The following is a 22,846-nucleotide window of genomic DNA, read 5'->3' as shown; positions in this document are numbered from 1 at the left end:
ATACATCTTAGATAAACGACCTATACAGGGTGAAATGTTTCAGTTAGAGACAAACTGATCACTAGGATAGTTTTAATATCAGATGGTTAGTCAGTGAATACATAATTGTGAACATGCACTAAATGAAACTGTATGAATACATTTTGATATTGTAGAACTATTCAGGGCAATATTAGGTAATGTTAAAAACATGAATAAAGTCAGACAAAATGCAATGTATGCCACCATTGATTTCCAATCTAATTAGTGTCTACTATCCAATATAGGCATCAGCATTTCAAAAAAATTATATAAAGTTGACTTGTAATAAAGCATTCAATGAAAAGGTATTCGTATGTTATAAGCGTATCTAAAGTATCAAATCAATATTCGGAAAGATACAAATCAATAAACAGAATATCCAGAGTATTAAACACAGTTAAAAGGGTATAAGGAAATTTCTATAAACTGACTAAATACAAAATACTGTGGATAATTTCAAATGTTGCTTATAGCAATTATAAGTCATCAGATTTAAAATACTAGGTCTGTTGTGTGTGTGTTATTAATGTCGACAGATATAAGTAGTGTGTATCATCAGTCGAAAGTGAAATACCTGATGGCAGAAGGTTAAGAAGGTCGAAGAGAAGAGAGAGAACAGAGAATGATTGGTGTGCAAACGAAGAAACAATCAAGTTTAAGACGATTGATTGAAGTTTTAAAAATGAAGTATTTATTGTATGGTTCTCAGATTTTATTAAGAGATTCTGTAATTTTTTAGCAAAGATGGATGGTGGGGCAGTATAATCCAGGATACACTTTTCTTCCTATTTGGGACTCGTCAGCTGAAAGTACCTGCATCTCAGAGTTGTTGTTCCCTCCGGGACTCGAACCCAGTACCGTTCGCTTCGAACGATAACGTGATAGCGACTGCTTATAATGCTTATCACTTTAAGCAATATTGAGGCAATGCGTAGAGTAAGCACATAGGCCAATAAAGGACTAATCAATTGCAGTCCTAAACATCAATAAGAATATTTAAGTAAACAATAACAAGTGAATTTATTGTGTAATTTTGTATTAATATACATTTGGTCGCCCACACCTGAGTTCTCTTTCATTAATAGTCGAATAGTGTAACAGATTTACATTTGAATGAGATGAAGTAAACTTAGATAAAACGAAGCTATTCATCAATGTATTCAAATATGATACAGTATACGTAATCACAAACTGTAAATCTATTTTGGTTCTGATTAAAGAATATTTAAAAAAGTAAACGAGCAACATTCAGGATTAAGTCCAATTAGTGAAGACGTTAAATTATATCTTCACAGTGTATAGTATTATTCATTACATCAATGGCTGTGAACGTGCACAACTAAAAGTCTTAAATAAGATGGTGATGTGTGGGCGAGAATGACAATGATTGGTTGTTTTACTGAGTCAGACATTAGATAGGATGACAGGTGTTATATGTGTTATACATATTCCCCTATCCTGACTGTTATTGATTGACTGTTCTTTGTGTCGGATTTCGATGTGGAAATATATTGACGTTCTAGTCAGGCTTATCTCGTGTTCTTGATCTGAGTTGTGTTGAAGTCCTGTAGAGTAGACACTGGGTGGGAAATCTAGTGTAGATATTCGTCTAAGGTAAATTAACGTTCCATATACGTGTAAAAAGTGAAAGGACTGTTATAACAAGAAACCCTAGAGTTATAACAAGCATCCATACGTTTATAACAGATGGTGAATTGAATAAACCCTTAACAGTGATGAATTTGATATTTTATCTAAATAATTTGTAAAGTTGATCTGAATAATGATTAAAGAAAAGATGTCTCAAATTTCATCCTATTCTACAAATCGTATTATCATTAACTTGATAATGTGTTCTACAAAGATTTATGAAATGACTGAATACTAGTGTTCTAGTTTAAATTAATGAAAATGTAGATCATAGTAAGCGAACATTAGAAAAGAGTAATAAACATAAAATATATAATTACTTATGAACTTTTAATAGTTGAGATCATCAATTACTTGAAGCTAGACCACCATGGAAAATCTGGAAGCACTGGATGGCCGTTTCGTCCTATTGTGGGACTCCTCAGCAGCGTGCATCCACGATCCCGACTCGCGAGATTCGAACCCAGCACCTATCAGTCTCGCGTGCGAACACTTAAACAATAGACCGCTGTGCCGGCATCCAACGGTGTTAATTCCAACTTCAACCGATCAACGGAATTGCGCCACCGGCCATCATTATCTTCAGTGAGTTACTATCTCACAACTGGCCTAGTTGAACTCCAGTGGTCACTGTTTCTCACTAGAATTCCAGGAAATACCTCCAGTGATTCCAGGTTTTCCATGGTGGTCTGGCTTCAAGTGATGCATGGTCTCAACTATTAAAATGAATATACTATCCACAAAACCCCTTCTGACATATATGAACTTACTTGCATCTGTAAAATAAAGCAGATCAAAGCAAGAAATCATAACCAGTTCAAATTAACATATTGAATATACTTTGCCTAACTGAAATCATGTGTTTTGTAAAATAGTCCTTATTCAGTTACTCTAGAATTACGTATTTTTTAGAGTTTAGTTCCAAATAATTGATTATTCTTTTAATCATCTTAAAATTAACTACGCTTGTAGCTCTTCTAGAATTACTGCCAGCCCTAAGCCCAGGTAAAGAAGAATGGTTGGGCGTGGGGTCCTTAACCCCATCCCGTAGATAAAAATTATGGTAAAAAACGCTAACTATTTTAAAGTACTACTGAAAACTTAAATAATCTGATTGAAAAAAAACAAGCACTCAGATATAAAACAGAGTGTAGAAATCTCTTTAATGTAATAGATTTTAAACTAGCTCCTTTCTCAGCTCAAGTATCATCATAAATGATGAATAACTGAATAATGGGCATGTTAGGCATTAAGATACACTTAACATTTATCACAGTACAGAGAGTATTTGGTACATAAAATAAAGCACTTTAGAATACTGTAAAAAATTGCAAAAATGTAACCACATTTTATCCAACAAACACACTTTCATTTTCTAAACTACACCGTAATCTAATACTAGATATCGTGAGTCGATGTAAGCTAGACTACTATTGAAAACCTGAAAGCAATGGACTACCGATTTGTCCTAGTATGGAACTCTTTACTGGTGCTCATCGACTACCCGAATGCGGGAATATAACCTAAGACCTTCCGCCTTACGCGCGAACTCATAAGATCTAGACCACTGAACTGGTATCCAACAATGTAATTGTGTAACTTCAATCGATCTATGGTTTTGCGCAACAAATCAACAATTATCCGAGGTAATACATATTTATACCCGACACAAAACGGAATCCACTATCCACTTCTCACAGTAACTCCAGGGATAATACATCTTGAAACAAGTCACAAGTGAGCTCTGTATTCATTATTAATGGTGTACAATTCCACCAAACTTAACTAACAAATATATATTGATAATATTTGATCTGTATATAATCACAATACTTGACAACTCATCACATTATATTATGGTAGATATGTAACAGACAAAATGAACTTACTTCCATCTGTGGAAACAAATCAAAACAAGAAATCACAAAACAAACATTTTAGTACTTCTACAAACACAATTTATTTGTATGATGTGATTGATGTTGGTGTCAACGATCTGTTATTCGTCAATTATAAACATCTATTTCATTCTCATCACCGAATTTCAATGAATCCATTCTCACACTAGAACACTATTCGAAATATACAGTCACAAATCATCATCATCCTTCCAGGTGACTTTCTCAGTGGATGTGAAGTTCCGTGATTTATCATCTAACAAATGATCTGCTGTCACACCCTACACAGTGAGTAACATATTAAGTCCTTATCAATCAAGATAACGTTTATTATTTGACACATAACCATGTATTCCTCAAAGTATTCAAATGCTCCTCAATAATGTCATTCTATATACATGTGAATCTGAAATCTGAAACATGTGGTGAATCTTAATAACAACAATCAGTGACGATGAGTACATGATGTGTTTGATGAGAAATATGTGCACATCACATACATCAGTTAGTGTATCTGACTACCGACAGTGTCCATGTTCGCAATGATAACCACTTTTAAAATCGGAATATACGATACAACTAGAAACGTCACTGTGTTAAACATTTGTAAATTTGTGTAGTATGACTAACAGTTGAATAGTTCTGAATGTATTTAAAAGTTAGTGATAAGAAAATGAGGAATATTGTGATGATTATCAACGTACATTGTTCATCTTCTAAATTGGGAGTAAATCGAATATATATATATAATATTAGGATAGTGACAATTGTAATCAGAGTATGATTTGAGCTTTTTAAACTCTGACTATGCCTTGAGTATAATTCCTTGTATCTTCAGGTTCGTCATATCGATCTTTTTTTCTAGTGTAACAAGTTTGTCCGTATATCGTAACTAATGTATATTCATATCACTGTTATCTGACTTTTTTATGAGTAGCCGTCAAACGTCGATTCTTAATTGTTCCATCTTACGTACTTGTGTACTAAAGAGTATTCTGTAATGAAATCTGTGATGTAATACGTGACTTTAGTTGATCAATGACCTCTTGCGGAAGTACAGTGATATTGATACTGATAAAAGATGATAATGTTTGATGGATATGCCGTACATCAGTTTCATAGTGTACGCAGAGTTAAATAGTAGCTAGTCACTTTACTTATAACATGCTTATGACTTAATGGTGATATCTAGACAATCCGTATAGGATCTACATATGCAAAAAGAGATCAATCAATTTGATTACGTAATATCAGTCGAAATATTGAAAAAACCAATACAACTGAATTAAAACCATAATATTTTATTCCTTCTAGAACAAATAGAGAAATCTTAGAATGTGTTTACTACTTGTTTAAATTCTTTTCAAAATGAATAAACTATGCTGCTTAATTTACCCAATGATCAAAATCTATAGTATTTACACTGTTTGTGTAGTGAACGGGAACACAAGTGAGACAATCGAATGTATTTGAACACATTACAGAATCACTTAGTAAAATCTGAGAACCATACGGTAAATAATTCATTTGCAAAATGTTAATCAATCGTGTCAGACGTGATTGTTCCTTCGTTTCCATACCAATCATTCTATGTTCTTATTCTCTTTCCTTTGATCTTCTTAACCTTCTGACATCAGGTATTTCACTTTCGACTGAAGATACATACTACTTATATCTGTCGACACCAGTAACACACACCACATTTGTAATCAATAAAACTGTAACTTGGATACTAATACGAAAATACTAATAATAATGAACAATATTTTAGTTAAGCGTACATTAATATTTGTTCTTCAAATCATACTTTAATTTGTAACACTGTTCTATGCTATCACTTGTTGGTTAATAAGGAAAACTGGTCATTTTCACAGGGATATACTCACTACATAATAAATGTTATAGAGTTGAAATCATGAGTCAATTGAGGCTAGACCACCATTGAAAGCCTGGAAGCACTGAAAGTCCGTTTCGTCCTATTTTGGGACTCTTCAGCAGTGTGCATCCACGATCCCGCACTCGCGAGATTCGAACCCAGGACCTACCAGTCCATAATAGGACGAAACGGCCGTCCAGTGCTTTCAGGTTTTCGATGGTGGTCTAGCTTTAATTGACTCATGATCTCAACTCTATAAAATTACTAAAATCTCCATCAAACCCCTTCTGATAACATAATAAATGTGTTTATTTTTGAATTGAATATGATGAATGTCTAGTGCCTTATTGATGGTTTTGTAATTTCATTAATACAACAGAAAATCTAAAAGGTAGTGGAACTTACTCATATAACTAGATCCTGAAAAAAAAGAAGGATAATATGTGTAAATATAATAAATACTAAGTTCTCAATTATATTTTATTATCGACTAAAGATTCTGAACTAGAATAATGAAGATGTAGTTTGTTAATATGATTCTATACAAAAGTACTTTCGTGATAATAGTAGTCAAACTTTCTTATCCTGACTATCGAACTGAGCTGAATTGGTTTCAACAAGTACTACATTGCGATTGGAGTCCCCCTTGAAAATGAATGCATCATAATCAGGTCGTACGAAGATCAAGTTGAGTTTTCTCCAAATCGAGGGAATTTTCACATGCAAACAAAGTTTTCAATGTGACAGACTTTGTGCATATGAAAGGAGGGGTTTGAAAATATTTAGCCCCATATCAATAAATTATGTCGCTAGCAATTTCTGATGACTACGGTAAGTTTTAAAATATTCTGAGCTATTATAACAAAAGCTGTTGACAAATCATTCCTACGTACCTAGCTCTTATACCAGGTCTATTTATCAATCATTTTTCCCTATAAGTAAAACGTTTTCTTACTCTATAGTATCTGATCAATCTTTTACTTCAGAGTACACTTCTAACATTTCATTTTAGTTTTTTTTTTAATTTTCTTCTAGTCAGTGCTGCCGATTTCTTGATTATACTATTCTCTTATGTTTACATGTTATTAGGATAATACTGACCGATAATTGTTCCTGAAAGAGACCAGGAGGTCTTAACCTGTGAAATTTGTAATAAACTTATTGTAAATGGCTGTCATTTCATCATTATTGAATAGGAAACTATACATTTACTGTAAGCATTGAAAAATACTGCCGATTTTGATTTAATGATTGACACTTCTATCATCGATGATAAAAATATAGTGATTGAACTATGAAGAGATCTGATGGCTTTAAAAAAATTTAGCTCAAGAGATTTAACACCACTGAAAACATTACCCTAAGCTACATATTTGTAAAGATCTGATTTTATAAAGTTTGTTGTTACACCGAAAGCAATTCAACATGAAATCGCAAAAAAATATCTCGACTAAACTGAAAGATACATTTGCCTAGGAATACTGAATCCTACGAGTAGGTATAATTACTTGAGAATGAACTATCATGATGCTTTATGCAGTTTCCTGGAGCCTATAGGCTGCACTGGTGATAGAAAGATTTGGTTAACTTATCTATTATTGCAAAGAATTGTCAGGCTTTGAAGCGTACTTGACAAAATTATTTGGTCCAATTATATATGGTGACATACGTATTTCACACATTGATATTATTCGTGTAAAGAAATGGAATTACACTTTGGCAAATTTTTTTCGTAACATAACAAATTCAAGCTGAAATCATTCGGGTATCGGATAAAGTCATTTCAACTTTAGTACACAGGAAATATTTGTCAACGGGATTTGTTGTATAAGTGACAATCAATTGTGTTGTAGATTATTCCTTTAATCTTATAATTAACCATACCAGTAACAAAATGTTCACAATAAGCTACATAAGGAAAAGGAAATAAGCAAAGATGGATAATGGCTAGCAGTGGAATTCAGGACGCATGTTTCATTCTACTTGGAACCTGTCACGACATTGCACAAGCAAGTGGCTATCAGAACTCAGTAGTTGAGTAGATAACGTGATGGCTTTTGAAGCGAAAGGTACTGAGTTTGAGTCCCAGAGTGAACATCAACTCTGAGATACAGGTACATCCAGCTGAATAGTCCCAAATAGGACAAAACGCACGTCAAACTGAATTCCACTGCTAGCCATCATCCATTTTTGCTTATAATGCTTGTGAAGTAAAGCAATATCGAGGCAATCCGTACGAAATGCACATATGTCAATAAGAAACTGATCAATTGTAGGCCTGTACATCATTGAGAAGATTCAAAGAACAATAACAAGTGAATTTAAATCGAACATAATTTATAAATATTTTAAAAATGAACTTACTTCCAGCTGTTGTATAACAAACAAACAAATGAAACAGAAAAACTTGATTATTAATGGGATTAGGCTTTAATACAAGTTCATCTAATGCATTATATCTTATTGGATTGTTATACTTTTAAAGCTTTGTGGTGGTCGATATTCGATATCATCCCTAAACTTCGTATATTGTTCGTTCTGATAACCGCTACTCGATAACGCACTAACGGTGTATAAATCAGAAGGCGAATACGAAGGGTTGATTACGTTTATTATTGAACCACACACAGGTATCCAATATTACAGGCACGTTAAGCAAGCATGAAAGAGTAACGCCGTAAAGCAGGCAAGTGATCGTGAGAGCTGAATGAGTGAGTAAACGTGTACAGTACGGTGTAGCGTAGAACAGAGAAGTAAACAGGATTAAGATGTACACATATATATAAGTGGAAAAGCATGAGTCATCGGATCAATTAAGCGATTAATAATAAGGCTAGCGGAATGAATACATGCATAGGCAGCAAGCAATGTTCAAGCGTATATAGTAAAAGTACAATGGTATAGACAGGTTGTTATTATATGAATGACTGTCCATTAAATAAGTTAACAAAAGGGCTTAGCCAGATTAGATGTAAACAAACTCAATTGTATGTGAGCTGCTATAGCTTTTATAATTCGTAATTTGAGAGATTGCGAATTCAGTTATAAACCTTTAACCTTTATACAGTTTCATGTGCGATACAAATCTCAGATATTTTTTCTTGAATAAAATATTAAAGTACTACTGATTAAACATTTCATATAGTAATATATTTCATTTAAACTATAAGTGTATTTCGGTGTTTTTTTCTTCAAAGAATCATTAATTGCTCTCAAAGTATGGAGAAACTTCATAAATTAGACAAAAATTCTTTTCTCATATCCAAGTATCTTGATAAATACTATTGATAACACAGTATTATGCATGCAAACCCTATTCTGATCATAATTATCATGCGCTCACTAGTAACTGGCTGAATGATGATTCCCTAGAGTTTTAGTAAGAAGCTGTGACCAATGGAGTTTAATCCGTTTCGGGTAGAGACAGGTATCTACCTCCGACAATGGATGAATTGTTGCACAAAATCACGGATTGATGGAAGTTAGACATTAATATCATTAGATGCTGGTTCAGTGATCTAGAGGTTAAGTGTTTTTGAACGAGGCCGAAGGTCCTAGTTTCGAGTCCTGTTTACATGAACTCATGAATTGAACTATTAAAATTCTGTAAATCACGATATCATGAAAGACAACTGATTGCATATCTCTTACTGTGTTCAACTTTAGTATACTCTAAATTCAATAAATTACTGTCGACATAATATTGTAGACTTTATTTTACTGAAGCAGTCAATCAATACATATTTCAATAGCTTATTTTTCTGCACCATTTTTTGGTTCAATTCAGTGAAAATGTGTATAGTTACAAATCTTTGTAATTTATATTCTTTAAGTGACATTCATGTATTGAAGATCTCCTATTCCACAATATGTATAATAAGTAAGCAATTTAATGTTGAACAAGACGAATATTTAAAACGGCTAAGAATCATTTGAATTAAGGATAATGCAAATGTTAATAAGATGAGAATGATAATGACACTTAAAATTTTAACATACATTGATCATTTCCTGAATTAGAAGAAAAATTAATACACAGAGTTACAGTGAACTAATAAGAAACTTTATGGTTGATAAGGAATTTATATGTATATAATCAGTCTGAAATATAGATAATAGTGTGGTGTGGTCTACTTATATCCATATAAGTAGTATAAGGCGATGGTCAGACATAGAATGTATTTTGGAAGAAGACCGATAAGGAATGAACTGAACTGAAGCGCAATCGGTAGGAAAATGCATGAACAATGGAATTAGAGAAGATGAACTGATATTTACAGAAGGAACAGTGAAGATTGAGGCAATTGATGGGTATTTTGCAAATTAACTGTTTATTGTATGGTTATCAGAATTTAGTGAGATAGTCTGTAATTTGTGTTTCAATACATTCAATTGTCCCAACTAGTGTTTTTGTTCACTACAATAGTAACTTCATATAAATGTATGATTAGAATGGAAGCTTTGTTTATTTAACATTAATTATCTCTCATGTATGAAAGAATAATAGCTTCCAGATCTTCATCGGTTATGTTACTAACATCTAACTATTCTATGTGATGAGGACCAATTCAGTAGGATATTAAACTACATTTAGTTCACTTCAAATTGGAATCAAATCAATATTCTATACTACTAATTAGTAGTTAATAAATGAAACTGTTGATTCTGTTCAAATAACCATTCTTCAAATGTTATGATATTCTTCATTCGTTTTCCAACTGACAACTATCATTTGAAAGCTTAACTTCGCTTATGACGTATTAATTTACTCACCATTATAATAAATGACAAAACATTTGAACTTACTGATATAACTAGCTCCTGAAATTCAAACAAAGGAAAATTAACGTGTTATTTCATATTCTGTTACTAATGAATACCAAATAAATTATAATGTACTGATTAACAGATATAATATTCTTTTAATATCCTTCTTAATTAAATAAATAACGTCTAAATAAGCAAAGATGGATAGTGGCTAGCAATGGAATCCAGGACGCGCGTTCCGTCCTATTTGGGACTAGTCAGCTGGATGTACCTGTATCTCAGAGTTGATGTTCACTCTAGGACTCGAACCCATTAGCTGTCGCTTCAAACGCCATCGCGTTATCCACTTAGTTACTGATTCCTGATAGCCACTTGCTCGTGCGATGGGGTGAAGTTATATTCACAACAATGGGAAGATACAAGTAAACAACTACAAGTGAAAATAACGTCTAACTACCATTAAAATGTCCAGTTCTTTTGAAGAGAATGGTTAAATTTTGTCATTCTGATACTAATGAAACATTTTTGACTGGAACAAGTTGAACAATCTACCTTCATATCACATGAAATCATTACGCATACTCAGTGTCTTTGATAAAAAAGAAATCAGTATTATATACATGACTGCACACAAGATGTTAAATCTGATAAACGGTGTCTTGCAGTTACTTTCTAGGTAATGATGTACGTATATCGTTCTCTGTCATGTTTATACTGGCTGACAATGTATTCTGATTATTTTTTAACAGTTTCTAATAGAACTTGTATTCTTATGTAGTTGAGATCATGAGTCAATTGAAACCAGACCACCATGGAAAATCTGGAAGCCCTGGACGGCCGTGCCTGGCTCCTTGAGGTATTTCCTGGAGTTCTAGTAAGAAGCAGTAACCAGTGGAGTTCAACCAGGTCTGTTGGAAGATATCAACTTACTGAAGGCATTGGTGAATGGTTGCACCGTTGGATGCCGGCTAGCTCAGTGGTTTATCGGTTAAGTGCTCGCGCGCGAGACTGATAGGTCCATGGGTCGAATCTCGCGAGTGCGGGATTGTGGATGCGCACTGATGAGGAGTCCTACAATAGAACGGAATGGCTATCCAGTGCTTCCAGTTTTCCGATGGTGGTCTAGCTTCGGGTGATTCATGATCTCAACCATTAAAAATAACAAATATGTATTGATGATGTCATTAATGATAGTTTATCTGTATATCATCACAATGCTTTACTAACTGAAAGGTAATATTTAAAATTAGAATGCATGAAGACACATGTTGAGTGAAAACCTCAATTTCCAATAAATGGTACTAATTTCAAATGTCAAACTTCTTTCTATATGTTCGATATCATTTTTATCTGGATTATGACGGAACAGATAAATGCATTTGCACCGCTTCCATCACAATCCACAAATTGTATTTTATTCACTCTGTGTAGAAGAGCATGTTAATTTGATCAATTGTATACTTGATCATTTCAGATTGTGTAATACACACAAATACACACACATTGTTTCATGCAACTCATCACATCATATTAAGGTAGATATGTAACAGACAAAATGAACTTACTTCCATCTGTGGAAACAAATCAAAACAAGAAATCACAACAAATATCTCAGTAGTTGTACAAATATGATATATTTGTATGATGTGATTGATGTTGGTGTCAACGATCTGTTATTCGTCAATTCTAAACATCTACTTCATTCTCATCACCAAATTTGAATGAATCCATTCTCACACTAGAACACTATTCGAAGTATATAGTCACCTATCAACATCATCATTTCAATGTTTAATGGGATTCGGTTGACGCTGTCAGACCATGGGAATTTCCGTGACCTGTCATCTAACAAATGAGCTGCAGTCACACACTACACAGTGAGCAATATATTAAGTCCTTATCAATCAAGATAACGTTTATTATTTAACACATAACCATGTATTCCACAAAGTAATCAAATCCTCCTCAATAATGTTGTTTCTGTAAACATTCGAATCTGAAGCCTGAGACTTGTAGTGAACCTTAATTACAACAATCAGTAACGATGAGGACATGATGTGTTTGATTAGAGATATGTGCACATCACACACATTTCAGTCCCCATCTGACTACCGACAGTGTCCATGTTCGGAATAATAAACACTTGTACAATCGGAATATACGATACAACTAGAAGCATCAGTGTGTTAAACATTTGTAAATTTGTGTAATATGACTAACAGTTGAATAGTTCTGAATGTATTTAAAAGTAAGTGATGATTATCAACGTACATTGATCATCTTCTAAATTGGGATTAAATAGAATATATAAATAATATTAGGATAGTGATAATTGTGATCAGAGTAAATGAATATTTGTCATTTATTCTGTAGTATAAATGCTGGTATTTACAGTTATGTGAATGGTGGTCATTCGAACCTCTAGTATTTATGGTGTCCAGAACATTACAAAGCATTCAAGGGCTTGATTGGTCTTGTATTCATACTTATATTTCATCATGTTCATCACTGATATCCTACTGTGTTATGAGTATCTTTCGATTGTCAATACTTCATTGTACCATCTCATTTACTTGAGTACTTGAGATTCAACCAAAATTATATCCATTATGTATTACAACACTTAATTTGTGTAATAACCACTCTTATATATGTCAGGGAATTTCAGAAACATTTCAGTGTACTGCTAGAAAGCTCAACCAAAAAATATCTCTCCATGTAAGATCGTAAATCAACTTATTTTTCAATGTCCATCCCTTTAAAATTCCTTCACTTTTTACAGATATCATTGGTGATGTCTCTTTTATCCCGCGATATAATTTAAAAACTATATTATCTGTGATAAATTTATTATTAGAACTTCATAATGCCTCCTCAGAATCATTGTAGGGTTATTTTTGTGGTTTGAGGCAGACATTTAAATCTATCTACCTCTCTTCAAACTTGATTCCAAACAGCCAGCCAATATATAAAACCTTTGACAGATAACTTTACGCCTTATTTGTTTATTTATCAGTATATGGTTTCAGAGATTTTCGAGTTTTGATTGAAATCATGAATGAATCAATTTTAGACCACCATTGAAAATTCAGAAGCACTGGACGACCGTTTCGTCCTAGTATGCGACTAGCCAGCAGTGCACATCCACGATCCCGCACGCGGGATTCAAACCCAGGTCCCTTTAAATATTATTTACTGTAATATAGAAATTTCAAAATATTGAAGCTTACTTAGATAGTTAGCTCCTAAAATACAAAAAATAGTTAATGTATAGTAACATTATCATAGTTTTACTAGTTAAATGAGATCAGGTTAAACATTTCTACAAATCGTATATACATACAAAACACCAACTAATTGTATACATTTATAATAACTGTGTAGTGTTTGATTATTTCTTCAATGGAAATAATCAAATATTATGGTTTCCATTCAACATATACTTTGTAATATGTACCACCTTTTACACGTATATTACGATGATACTTTAATATGTTAATGTGACAAATCACGTTATATCAAAATCAGAATTCACGACCCAAAATAGAGAACCAGATCAACACTAGAGAATACTTTATTCAATACAATTGCAAGTGGTCACATATAGTGAGTCAAGATTACAAATCAAAGAGAAGAAAGAAAATCACATATTTAATAGTACATAGGCTGTGGCTGTTTATTCACTCTTAACGACCATTCATACTTTACTTTTACTACGATATAATAGGTTTACAAATTAACTGTGTACTAAACAAACAGTTGGTTGGTGTTAATCCAATGCTGAATGTGAAACTTGTTGTTAGTGTGCGTATATACGTGAATTGTAGAAGAAATTATAGTAAGATAGGAACCTTCATAATATAAGCGTATATTTCCTACATAATATTATTCCCAGTTCTAAAGCGGTAAAAGTCAAAAACACAGTATCAAATGAAAAAAAAACAGAATTGTGTTTTTGTGATGAATATCGTAACTACAATGCTATGGTAAGCAAAGGTGGATAGTGGCTAGCAGTGAAATCCAGGATGCGCGTTTCGTCCTATTTGGGACTCGTCAGCTGAATGTACGTGCATCTCATAGTTGATGTTCACTACGGGACTCGAACCCAGTACCTTTCGTTTCAAACGCCATTGCGTTATCCACTCGGCCACTGAGTCCTGATAGCCACTTGCTTGGGCAATGGGGTGAAGTGTAAATTCACTTAGTATGTATTTAGATATATGTAATTGAGATATCTCTATACTTGACGGGTGAAGGAAAACGGAGTCTACACGGAGCATATTCCTGAATCCTCAAAACATCTTAAAAAACTGGAGAATAAGTTAGTGATAGCATTTTATTCGACAGAATGTGGTCATAGAGTTGACTTCAGTAAAATAAGAACATAAGGTCGTAAGTGGTTAGTAATTTTTCCTAACGTCAGATCAACATAACATATATACAGCTGCTATTTAGATTTCTTCTACAATTCACATTCATACACACACTGAAAACAAGTTACACATTAAGCATTGAGTCACACTATTCAACTGTTTGTTTAGTACGCTGTTAATTTATAAACCATAATATTTATATTACCATACTTGTGATATTTGGTTATTTCCATGGAAGGAACTTCAATCAGACAATCAAGTGAAACATTGAATGCATATTAATTTTGGTCGTCGGTAGTTTTACAAATAATGATAGACTGGTAACATTTAAAGAAAGGTAAAATAATCAGTAGTATATATCATCTAACAATGGAATATATGTTAAAAGTCAATTATATGAACTTACTTCCATCTGTAAAATAAACAAATCATATGTAAAGGAATTAATAACCAATAGATGTGAATTATGAATATATATTTTGATTTGGATGATATAATTTTTAATTTCTAAACGAATTAGTGTAATATCTATAGTTCAACTCCGCCTGTAGCTCTTCTAGAGTTACTGCCGGTACCAAGCCTGAATAAAGGAGGAGTGCTGGGCATGGGATCGGCAACCCCTGGGAGTTGAAGGAATAATTGTGACGCCTCATGATGAAAGCCGAAATTTTTCGGAAGTCACGAGGCCGATGCACCTTCTAACAACCAGAGCAACACTCTTTATAGGTACATGGAGCGTCCGGACAGCTGACAGATGCATTTCAAGTAAGGATTGGAGTCGAACAAGGCTGTCTACTCACCTCTTTCCTCTTTCTTCTGGTGATTGACTGGATAATAGAGAAGACTTCGACATCTGAAAGGAAGCACGGAATACAATGGACAACTCAAAATCAATTAGACGATTCGGACTTCGCAGATGACCTAGCCCTCCTATCCCATACACATGAACAAATACAGACGAAGACAACAAATGTAGCAGTAGCCTCTGCATCAATAAGCCTGAACATATACAAAGGAAAATGCCAAATCCTCAAATACAACATGAAGAATGCCGACCCAATCACACTTGATGACGAAACCCTGGAAGATGTAGAAACATTCACCTACGTAGGAAGCATGATTGATGAACAAGGAGGATCTGATGCAGATGTAAATGTGAGGATTGGCGAAGTGCGGCATTACTACAAATGAAGAACATATGGAACTCAAAACAGCTGTCAATCAATATTAAAGTCACAATCTTTAACAGGAAGGTTAAAACAGTTCTACTGTACGGAGCTGAGACGTAGAGAACTACTACAACTATCGTCAAGAAGGTAAAAGTTTTTATAAACAGATGTCTACACAAAATGCTCAACATTCACTGGCCTGATACCATCAGCAACAGCCTTCTGTGGGAGAGGACAAACCAGCTTTCAGCTGAAGAGGAAATTAAGAAAAGACGTTGAAAGGGGGATCGGACATACATTAAGGAAATCACCAAACTGTATCACGAGACAAGCCCTAATTTGAAATCCTGAAGGGAAGCGAAAAAGAGAAAGGCCAAAGAACACATTACGTCGTCAAATAGAAGCAGATATAAAAAGGATGAATAATAACTGGGAAGAAGTAGAAATGATCGGCAAGGATAGGGTTGGATGAAGTATGCTGGTGGGCGGCCTATGCTCCTCTACGAGGAGTAACAGGCGTACGTAATATCTATAGTTCGAGTCCTGTGGATGCGCACTCCTAAGGAGTCTCATACTAGGACGAAAAGGCCGTCCAGTGCTTCCAGGTTTTCAACGAAGGTCTAGCTTAGATTGACTCATGAATTTAATTTTGAAAATATAAATAATTTATCATTTTACAAGAATAATCTGTCGAATTATTCAATATAGGCAAATTAAATCCGTCTTTAAACTTTACATATCCATGATAAAGCTTCAAGAGACATATAATTCTGTTCAATGAATACTGTCTGTACAACAAAATTACAATTGATGAGTAGATAAATATGAAATGTTAAAAATGTGCTGGTTTTATATTAAGATGATAGAAAGCATATTCTTAATCCAATATGAAAACTACTTACTTGAAGAAATACTACTCTCTCTTTCATATGAGTGTCCATCTATGAAATGATAAACAAGAAAACAAGACTTTAAATTACTACTGATGAATAACTTCATAGAAGCTAATCAAATAACAAAGTACTAGAAAAGAATATTACGGTATTGTTGTGAAACTCCAGTTCATATCAGAATACATCCGATGAACACAAGTTCATTGAACCAGTAACAGTAGGATGTTTATTGTTGTTGATTTAATGGATTGGAATTAATCAGTCTTTTGTCATGTCTTTGTATCATTAGTAGATTGATTTGATTGTGCTATTGAGTTAGGAAAACGTCTAATAGTGGCAAGTATTGGAATTCAAGACATGTGTTTTGCCCTATTTCAGACACATTGGGTAGATGTATTTGAAATCGGCTTTGATGTTCACGCCAGAACTTGAATTCAATACTTGTCAACTTAAATGCTCGATAAGTTTTCCACTTAGCTGCTGAATATTCTTTCTAATCCTAATATGAACAAATGTAAGGTGGATATACATTTTAACTGTTGACTTCGAATTAGGAAAAAAATATACGTTTTGGTTTCCACTGCTTAGTCACCACCAAAAGTTTGCTCGAATAACATTCGACGTTGGGAGATGTTCTTCGTAAGACAAATGCTTTTATACATTTACACATCTAACATTAAGTAGTTTCATATGGAAACTTCCGATCTTCTGATCTAATTATTATACAACTTAAAAACGATGAAGCCAATACTGAAACGATTATTTGGCTAAATTTCCTTTTCATAGATATTATTTACCAGAACTTTACGATTGCAATTTGAAATAATAGGGCAAGTAGTGTGAAAGTATAACTTTTAAGACTTTTATACGGTGGATAACCATCTATATTTGGATTCAATACTTAATAAACACTTGGACGGTTGACTTTTTGTAGTTTTCTGTTGTTAATCTAACGTTTGGCCTATAAATCGTTGAAAGCGTGAGTCAATTGAAGCTAGACCACCATGGAAAACCTGGAAACACAGGACGGCCGTTTCATCCTATCATGGGACTCCTCAGTAGTGAGCATCCACGAACCCATTCTCGCGAGATTCGTTGTTAGATATCTGAATGTTGCCATCCAGTCAGATATTTCACGTATACTACTGTATGAATTTTCACTCATGAGTAAATAGTGCATAACAAAGAACTATTTTGCTCTCTATCTTCATTTCACTATTGGGTTGAAAGGAGCTTGAGGACCAATAATGATTAAAGTCTTGATAGTTGTACATTGATAGCTGTCATTTGGTAAATAGGTGGTCATCTGTTCTACAGGTAATATAAACAGCCTAAGTTATAATCGAACCAGACAGAAAATACATTAGTTAATGTATTAACGACCCGTTCACACAGAGCACAATAAAATCCAACTGTTTGATTCACTTTTCACTATTGCATCACATTCATAGCCATCTTTCTACATCTAGTAAATGTATTTAATAAACTGAAGAGGTATTGAATCGTTTAACAACGTTATTTAAATATTTCAAGTATTTGACACGAGTTAAACAATAGTTTTAACGCTAGTAACTAAAAACAAAAATTAATTATCCACTTGACAAAGAAGATGACGTATTCAAGAACAATTCCCATTAATAACTTATCAAAATAGACGTGCTAACATCATGATCACATGATGATTTATACACGAAGACCAAATTGGAATTGGAAAATTATTAATTAAAGCGTCAATGAATAATTCACATAGTACAATTATTGCGTTAATTATTTATAAACTTACTACACACTGGTGTTGAACTTCTTGTTGGGCGTCTTACTGATGTTCTAATAGACATACGACTGGATCCAGAAAAGTCATCTGTAGAATTAAAATATTTTACATAATTAGAACAATGAGAATAATGTTTTTTTCAGGCTACGATATATCACCTTATTCAGTATTATTTCTGTGGAGATCCAGATAACTCCTCAAAAAAACATCGAAACACGGCTCTGAAAAACCTGGGAAGCATCTTATCCTATCAACAACCACTAGAAGTTTTGTTAGAAATATCTAGAAAGTGAAAAGTCACATGGTGAGTTTCTGATTGGATGATTAATTATACTGCTACTATGTTTAGTAGCATTCCAGAATTTTCAGGAAGTCCGAAGCCATCTAAAATACTATAAAAACCCTAGATTTTCTGTATAGGAACGAACCTTGGAGTAAAGCGTTTTCTTCCATATTTCGCGCTTCTTTTCTCGTGATCAAGTTACTGTGTAGATTTAGCCTAGTAGTTACTAGGAGAGCTTAGGAACCAAACTTGGCGTTCAGTTATGAGACTTATCAACTATTTAGCTCAACTCAATCAATAGATTTCAAGATATTTTAGAATATCTTGACCATCACATCAATTTGTAGATAGCCCTAACATGTCTTACAAGTAAGACGGAATATACATGTATATATAAACAAATCGGCTAAAAGTATACCTGATGGTTTTGTATTCGTAACTGTAAAAGTAAGTTAAATAGAGAAAGTATGGAAGTTTGAGTTCAGTGATTTGAATATTATTACTTTTAATTTAACATTTATCTATAGAATTATGCAATATCCTTGAACGATTTTGAACAAAGTAGCTTTTATGTGTAAGAGAAGTCTTTAGTTGTACGTATGGCAAAAAGCTAATAGCTATAATGTTGATATTCTCCAGATAAAATCTACTTCATAATTATGTTCTTAGCCTAAATAAAGTCTTTTCAATAAACCTCTAATTCGCCTAGTTATTGCTATTATCTAATTCTTGTATCAATTTTTTTCATGTTTTTCTACTGAATGCAAGTGTATGTTGTGGTCTTTCGTTTACATGTGTTCACGATAAACAAACAGCTGTAAATCGGACGACTAATAATTAAAAACTAAACCACGTTCTGTTACATCTGTTATGCGGACACGGAGGGTCCACCTAGGGGCGTTGGAAAACCGTGATTTCAAACAAATGGTACACATGAAATCCAGGATCCTGAAGGAACAAATGGCGTATGAACCTATCTTTGGTCACCGGCTACCATGGGACTGCATCTTCTTACGTTGCTCCACTGACTTGTGGATTAGACCTTTAGATCGAAGGCTCTGGATATGGCCCTCTAAGAGTACCACCTGTTTAGTTTTGGGCACTCGGGCAGTATCACATCCCACAAACGAATCAAGTGACTTGTGCGGCGCATATGTATTCGGTTGCCCTTTGTACCAATGTGTTCAAAACACAAGTTTTTTAACATGCAAACTGATTACTAAAATATATAGTTAGTAGTATAAATAATCAGTTAAAAGAAAACTATATGAAATACATACCTATTGCTGTAAACAAAAAGAAAACAAAGAAAATACGTGTGAACCATTTTCGTAGTATATATGAAAGGAACGTTTAAGCGTTATATGAGAAGTGAACGTCCTTTACAAAGTGATAGGTCAAATACATAAGCCGTGTCTAGATGTGTGAAATTAAACAGACGTTATCAGAAGTCTTAATGTAATATCTTTCATATATTTGACATAAATTTTGAATTATATGTAGGATTGGACTAATAATAATATGGTCTACTTACGCAATTACTTCAAATAAACTTACAGTAAAGTATCTTAGGAACAAAAACTGGATAGAACTAGAAAGGAAGGCCCAGGACAGAGTGGGTTAGAGAATGCTGGTCGGCGGCCTATGCTCCATTGGGAGTAACAGGCGTAAGTAAGTAATCTTAAATTCATTTGGAAGAGATATTTTTCTGATAATTTAACTATTATTATCTAGTTTATCGTGGGCCATAAGCTATCTGTTGTCTGTATATGTCTTAATCATATGGTAAATATAATGTTTTCAGTACTATTAATACTCAAGGTTTAAATTACTTAGTCATCAAAGATAGAACATCATTGAAAACAAGGAGCAGAGGACAATTGTTTCATCCTGATATAAAACTGAATTATCAGTTATGTACGTCCAAGTCCTTATCACTGTGGAACGAACCTGTAGACTACTGAACCAGAATCCAGTGATTTGCCTGTCTAGCTTAGATGAACTCGTGATATTATGCAATTATCTATTATCTGCTGTGGTTATCTCTCTCTCTCACACTTAACGTCATTGTAATCAAGAGGTAATATTTACTCATTAGGCCTTTAGAAATTACATGTTGAAGCTAGTCAACACTCAGCACATGATTGTGTGCAATATAGGTGAATCAGTAGAGAACGGATAACCTCCACATGATGATCCTCAGTAGTTTCACGGATGCGAATACTAGAACGAAACATATGTCCAATGTTTCTTGTTTTTCAATAGTTAGTTTATTCTATGAGATATGTAGTGATACGTTGTTGTCAGTTCCGTGTAACGTTTGTGATACCCGATGTCAAATGGAAAACACAAGATTTAATTGAGTCTAATCTATGTCTATTGACACTTTTACATGATTTATGTCTTCACCAAGTTATAAACTAAACAGAAGTATATTACAGCTCATTATGTGCTCAGGAGAAAAGTAAGTTTTATTTTGTCAACTAGTATTCAGAGGATTTCCGATACTTTACAAACTTTATTAGACATTAGCTTCACATGAAAACTAAGCCTATCAACAAGAAATAGTCCCCTAATTAATTCACACCTAGAAAAGTTTCATCGAAGTCTCAAATATACCTATAGCTATCAAAGGGGTGACCAGGCCAAAACATGGCACAAATCCATGAAGTCACTGACAATTGGATTGAGCCATGCTGGTAGGTGTAGACTACCTGGTTGGTATTCGTGAGATGATAGCAATCGATGGTTAGAGACCTTGAATGACATGGCTCAAAATCGTTTGCAATGGCGAAGGTTCATCAAATCTTTGTGTTCTGCCGAATTCTAATCTTCTGACCTTTTCGTGTCTCTATCTTTTTCTCTTTCCATATTTATTTCACTGGATTATACTCCTTCAATAACATCTCCAAACCGCAATCTTTCACATTAAGGCTTATAGTCCTACTACTTCTACCACTATGGGATTTGGATCGACAACTGTATCACGGTGCTAATGTGGCATGGCAACTCGAACTGAAGTACGTATGTACGACGTTCTACGTTGTGACTGACTGACTGATAGCTATCAAACATAAGATTAAACAAATTTTATTTCATATTAAGGTGTTTATCTTTTTCACGAAAAGATGTCCTCTAATCACAGCTTTCTGATAAGTAAGCTATACTTGAAAAAATTATTAACAATAAACTTTTCTAATAGTGATAGATCCAATTCAACGCTAGATTTGGTTCCTAAGCTCTTCTAGTAACCCCCAGGCTTAATCACCACAACAACCCGAACACGAGAGAAAAGGTGTGAGATATGAAAGAAACGCTTTGCTCCAAAGGTTCGTTTATGTAAAAAAAAATTTGGGTTTTTTTATAGCATTTTAGATGTCTGTACATTTCCGGAAAATTCTGGGACGCTACTAAACATAGCAGCAGTAGAGTTAATCCTTCAATCAGAAACAATACATGTGACTTTTCACTTTCTAGATATTTTTGGTAAAACTTCTATCAAATGCTGATCAAATAAAGGGTTTTCTCAGCGTTTTCAAAGCCTTTTTTTACTTTTATTCAAAGGAATTTTCTGGATCTCCTCCACAAACAGCTTATAAAACAAATCTGTAATATCAATTTATTAGAAGCAATAGCCTAAAACACCTTTAAAAAGGAGCCACTGTTCTTGAGAAAAATTATAAAAAAAACTTCTCAAGTATAATTTTTTAAACGAATACAAAACTAAGAGATATGATTTATTCTAGATAATTGAATTCATCATTTTAGTTATATGAAACTAGTTTAAAATATTGTTTAATAATCAGTGACCAGTGGAGTTCAACCAGGTCTGTAGTAAGATAGTAACTCACGGAAGACAAGGGTGGACGGTGGCTCAATTTCGTAGATTGCCTGAAGATAGAGATTAATACTGTTGGATGTCCGCTCAGTGTTCTAGAGGTTAAGCGTTCACGATCGAAACCGATAGATCCTGGGTTCCAGTCCCGCAGGAGGGATCGTGGATGCGCACTGCTATGGAGTTCTACACTGGGACAGAATGGCCGTCTATTGCTTCCATGTTTTCCATGGTGGTCTAGCTTCAAGTGATTCATAAACTCAACTATTAAATTACTATAATATCCACAAAACTCCTTTCTGTTAGT

At 33.8% G+C, this 22,846-nt stretch overlaps 1 protein-coding gene across 3 annotated transcripts in view; it reads right to left on the bottom strand.

Moving 5' to 3' along the window:
• The window catches only part of Smp_124050.1 (venom allergen-like (VAL) 6 protein), a gene marked incomplete at both ends in the record, with an annotated part of 67,252 nt that overhangs the window by 14,070 nt on the left and 30,336 nt on the right, over positions 1-22,846 (bottom strand). For 2 of the 3 annotated variants that reach the window (XM_018793127.1, XM_018793126.1), the window contains 4 exons: positions 16,657-16,695; positions 18,431-18,508; positions 19,123-19,143; positions 19,985-19,990. In XM_018793127.1, coding sequence (XP_018647669.1) covers positions 16,657-16,695; positions 18,431-18,508; positions 19,123-19,143; positions 19,985-19,990 — 144 coding nt within the window. Of the gene's footprint in view, positions 1-2,441; positions 2,448-3,560; positions 3,567-4,273; positions 4,286-5,850; positions 5,866-7,809; positions 7,816-9,444; positions 9,457-10,251; positions 10,267-11,777; positions 11,784-12,483; positions 12,496-13,442; positions 13,458-14,991; positions 14,998-16,656; positions 16,696-18,430; positions 18,509-19,122; positions 19,144-19,984; positions 19,991-22,846 lie in introns of all 3 variants that reach the window. The other variant, XM_018793125.1, reaches the window with a different exon arrangement.

This window comes from Schistosoma mansoni, chromosome 1 (assembly GCF_000237925.1).
Source record: "Schistosoma mansoni strain Puerto Rico chromosome 1, complete genome".
Classification (NCBI taxonomy): Eukaryota; Metazoa; Platyhelminthes; class Trematoda; order Strigeidida; family Schistosomatidae; genus Schistosoma; species Schistosoma mansoni.
This window is presented reverse-complemented; position numbering and strand designations above follow the sequence as displayed.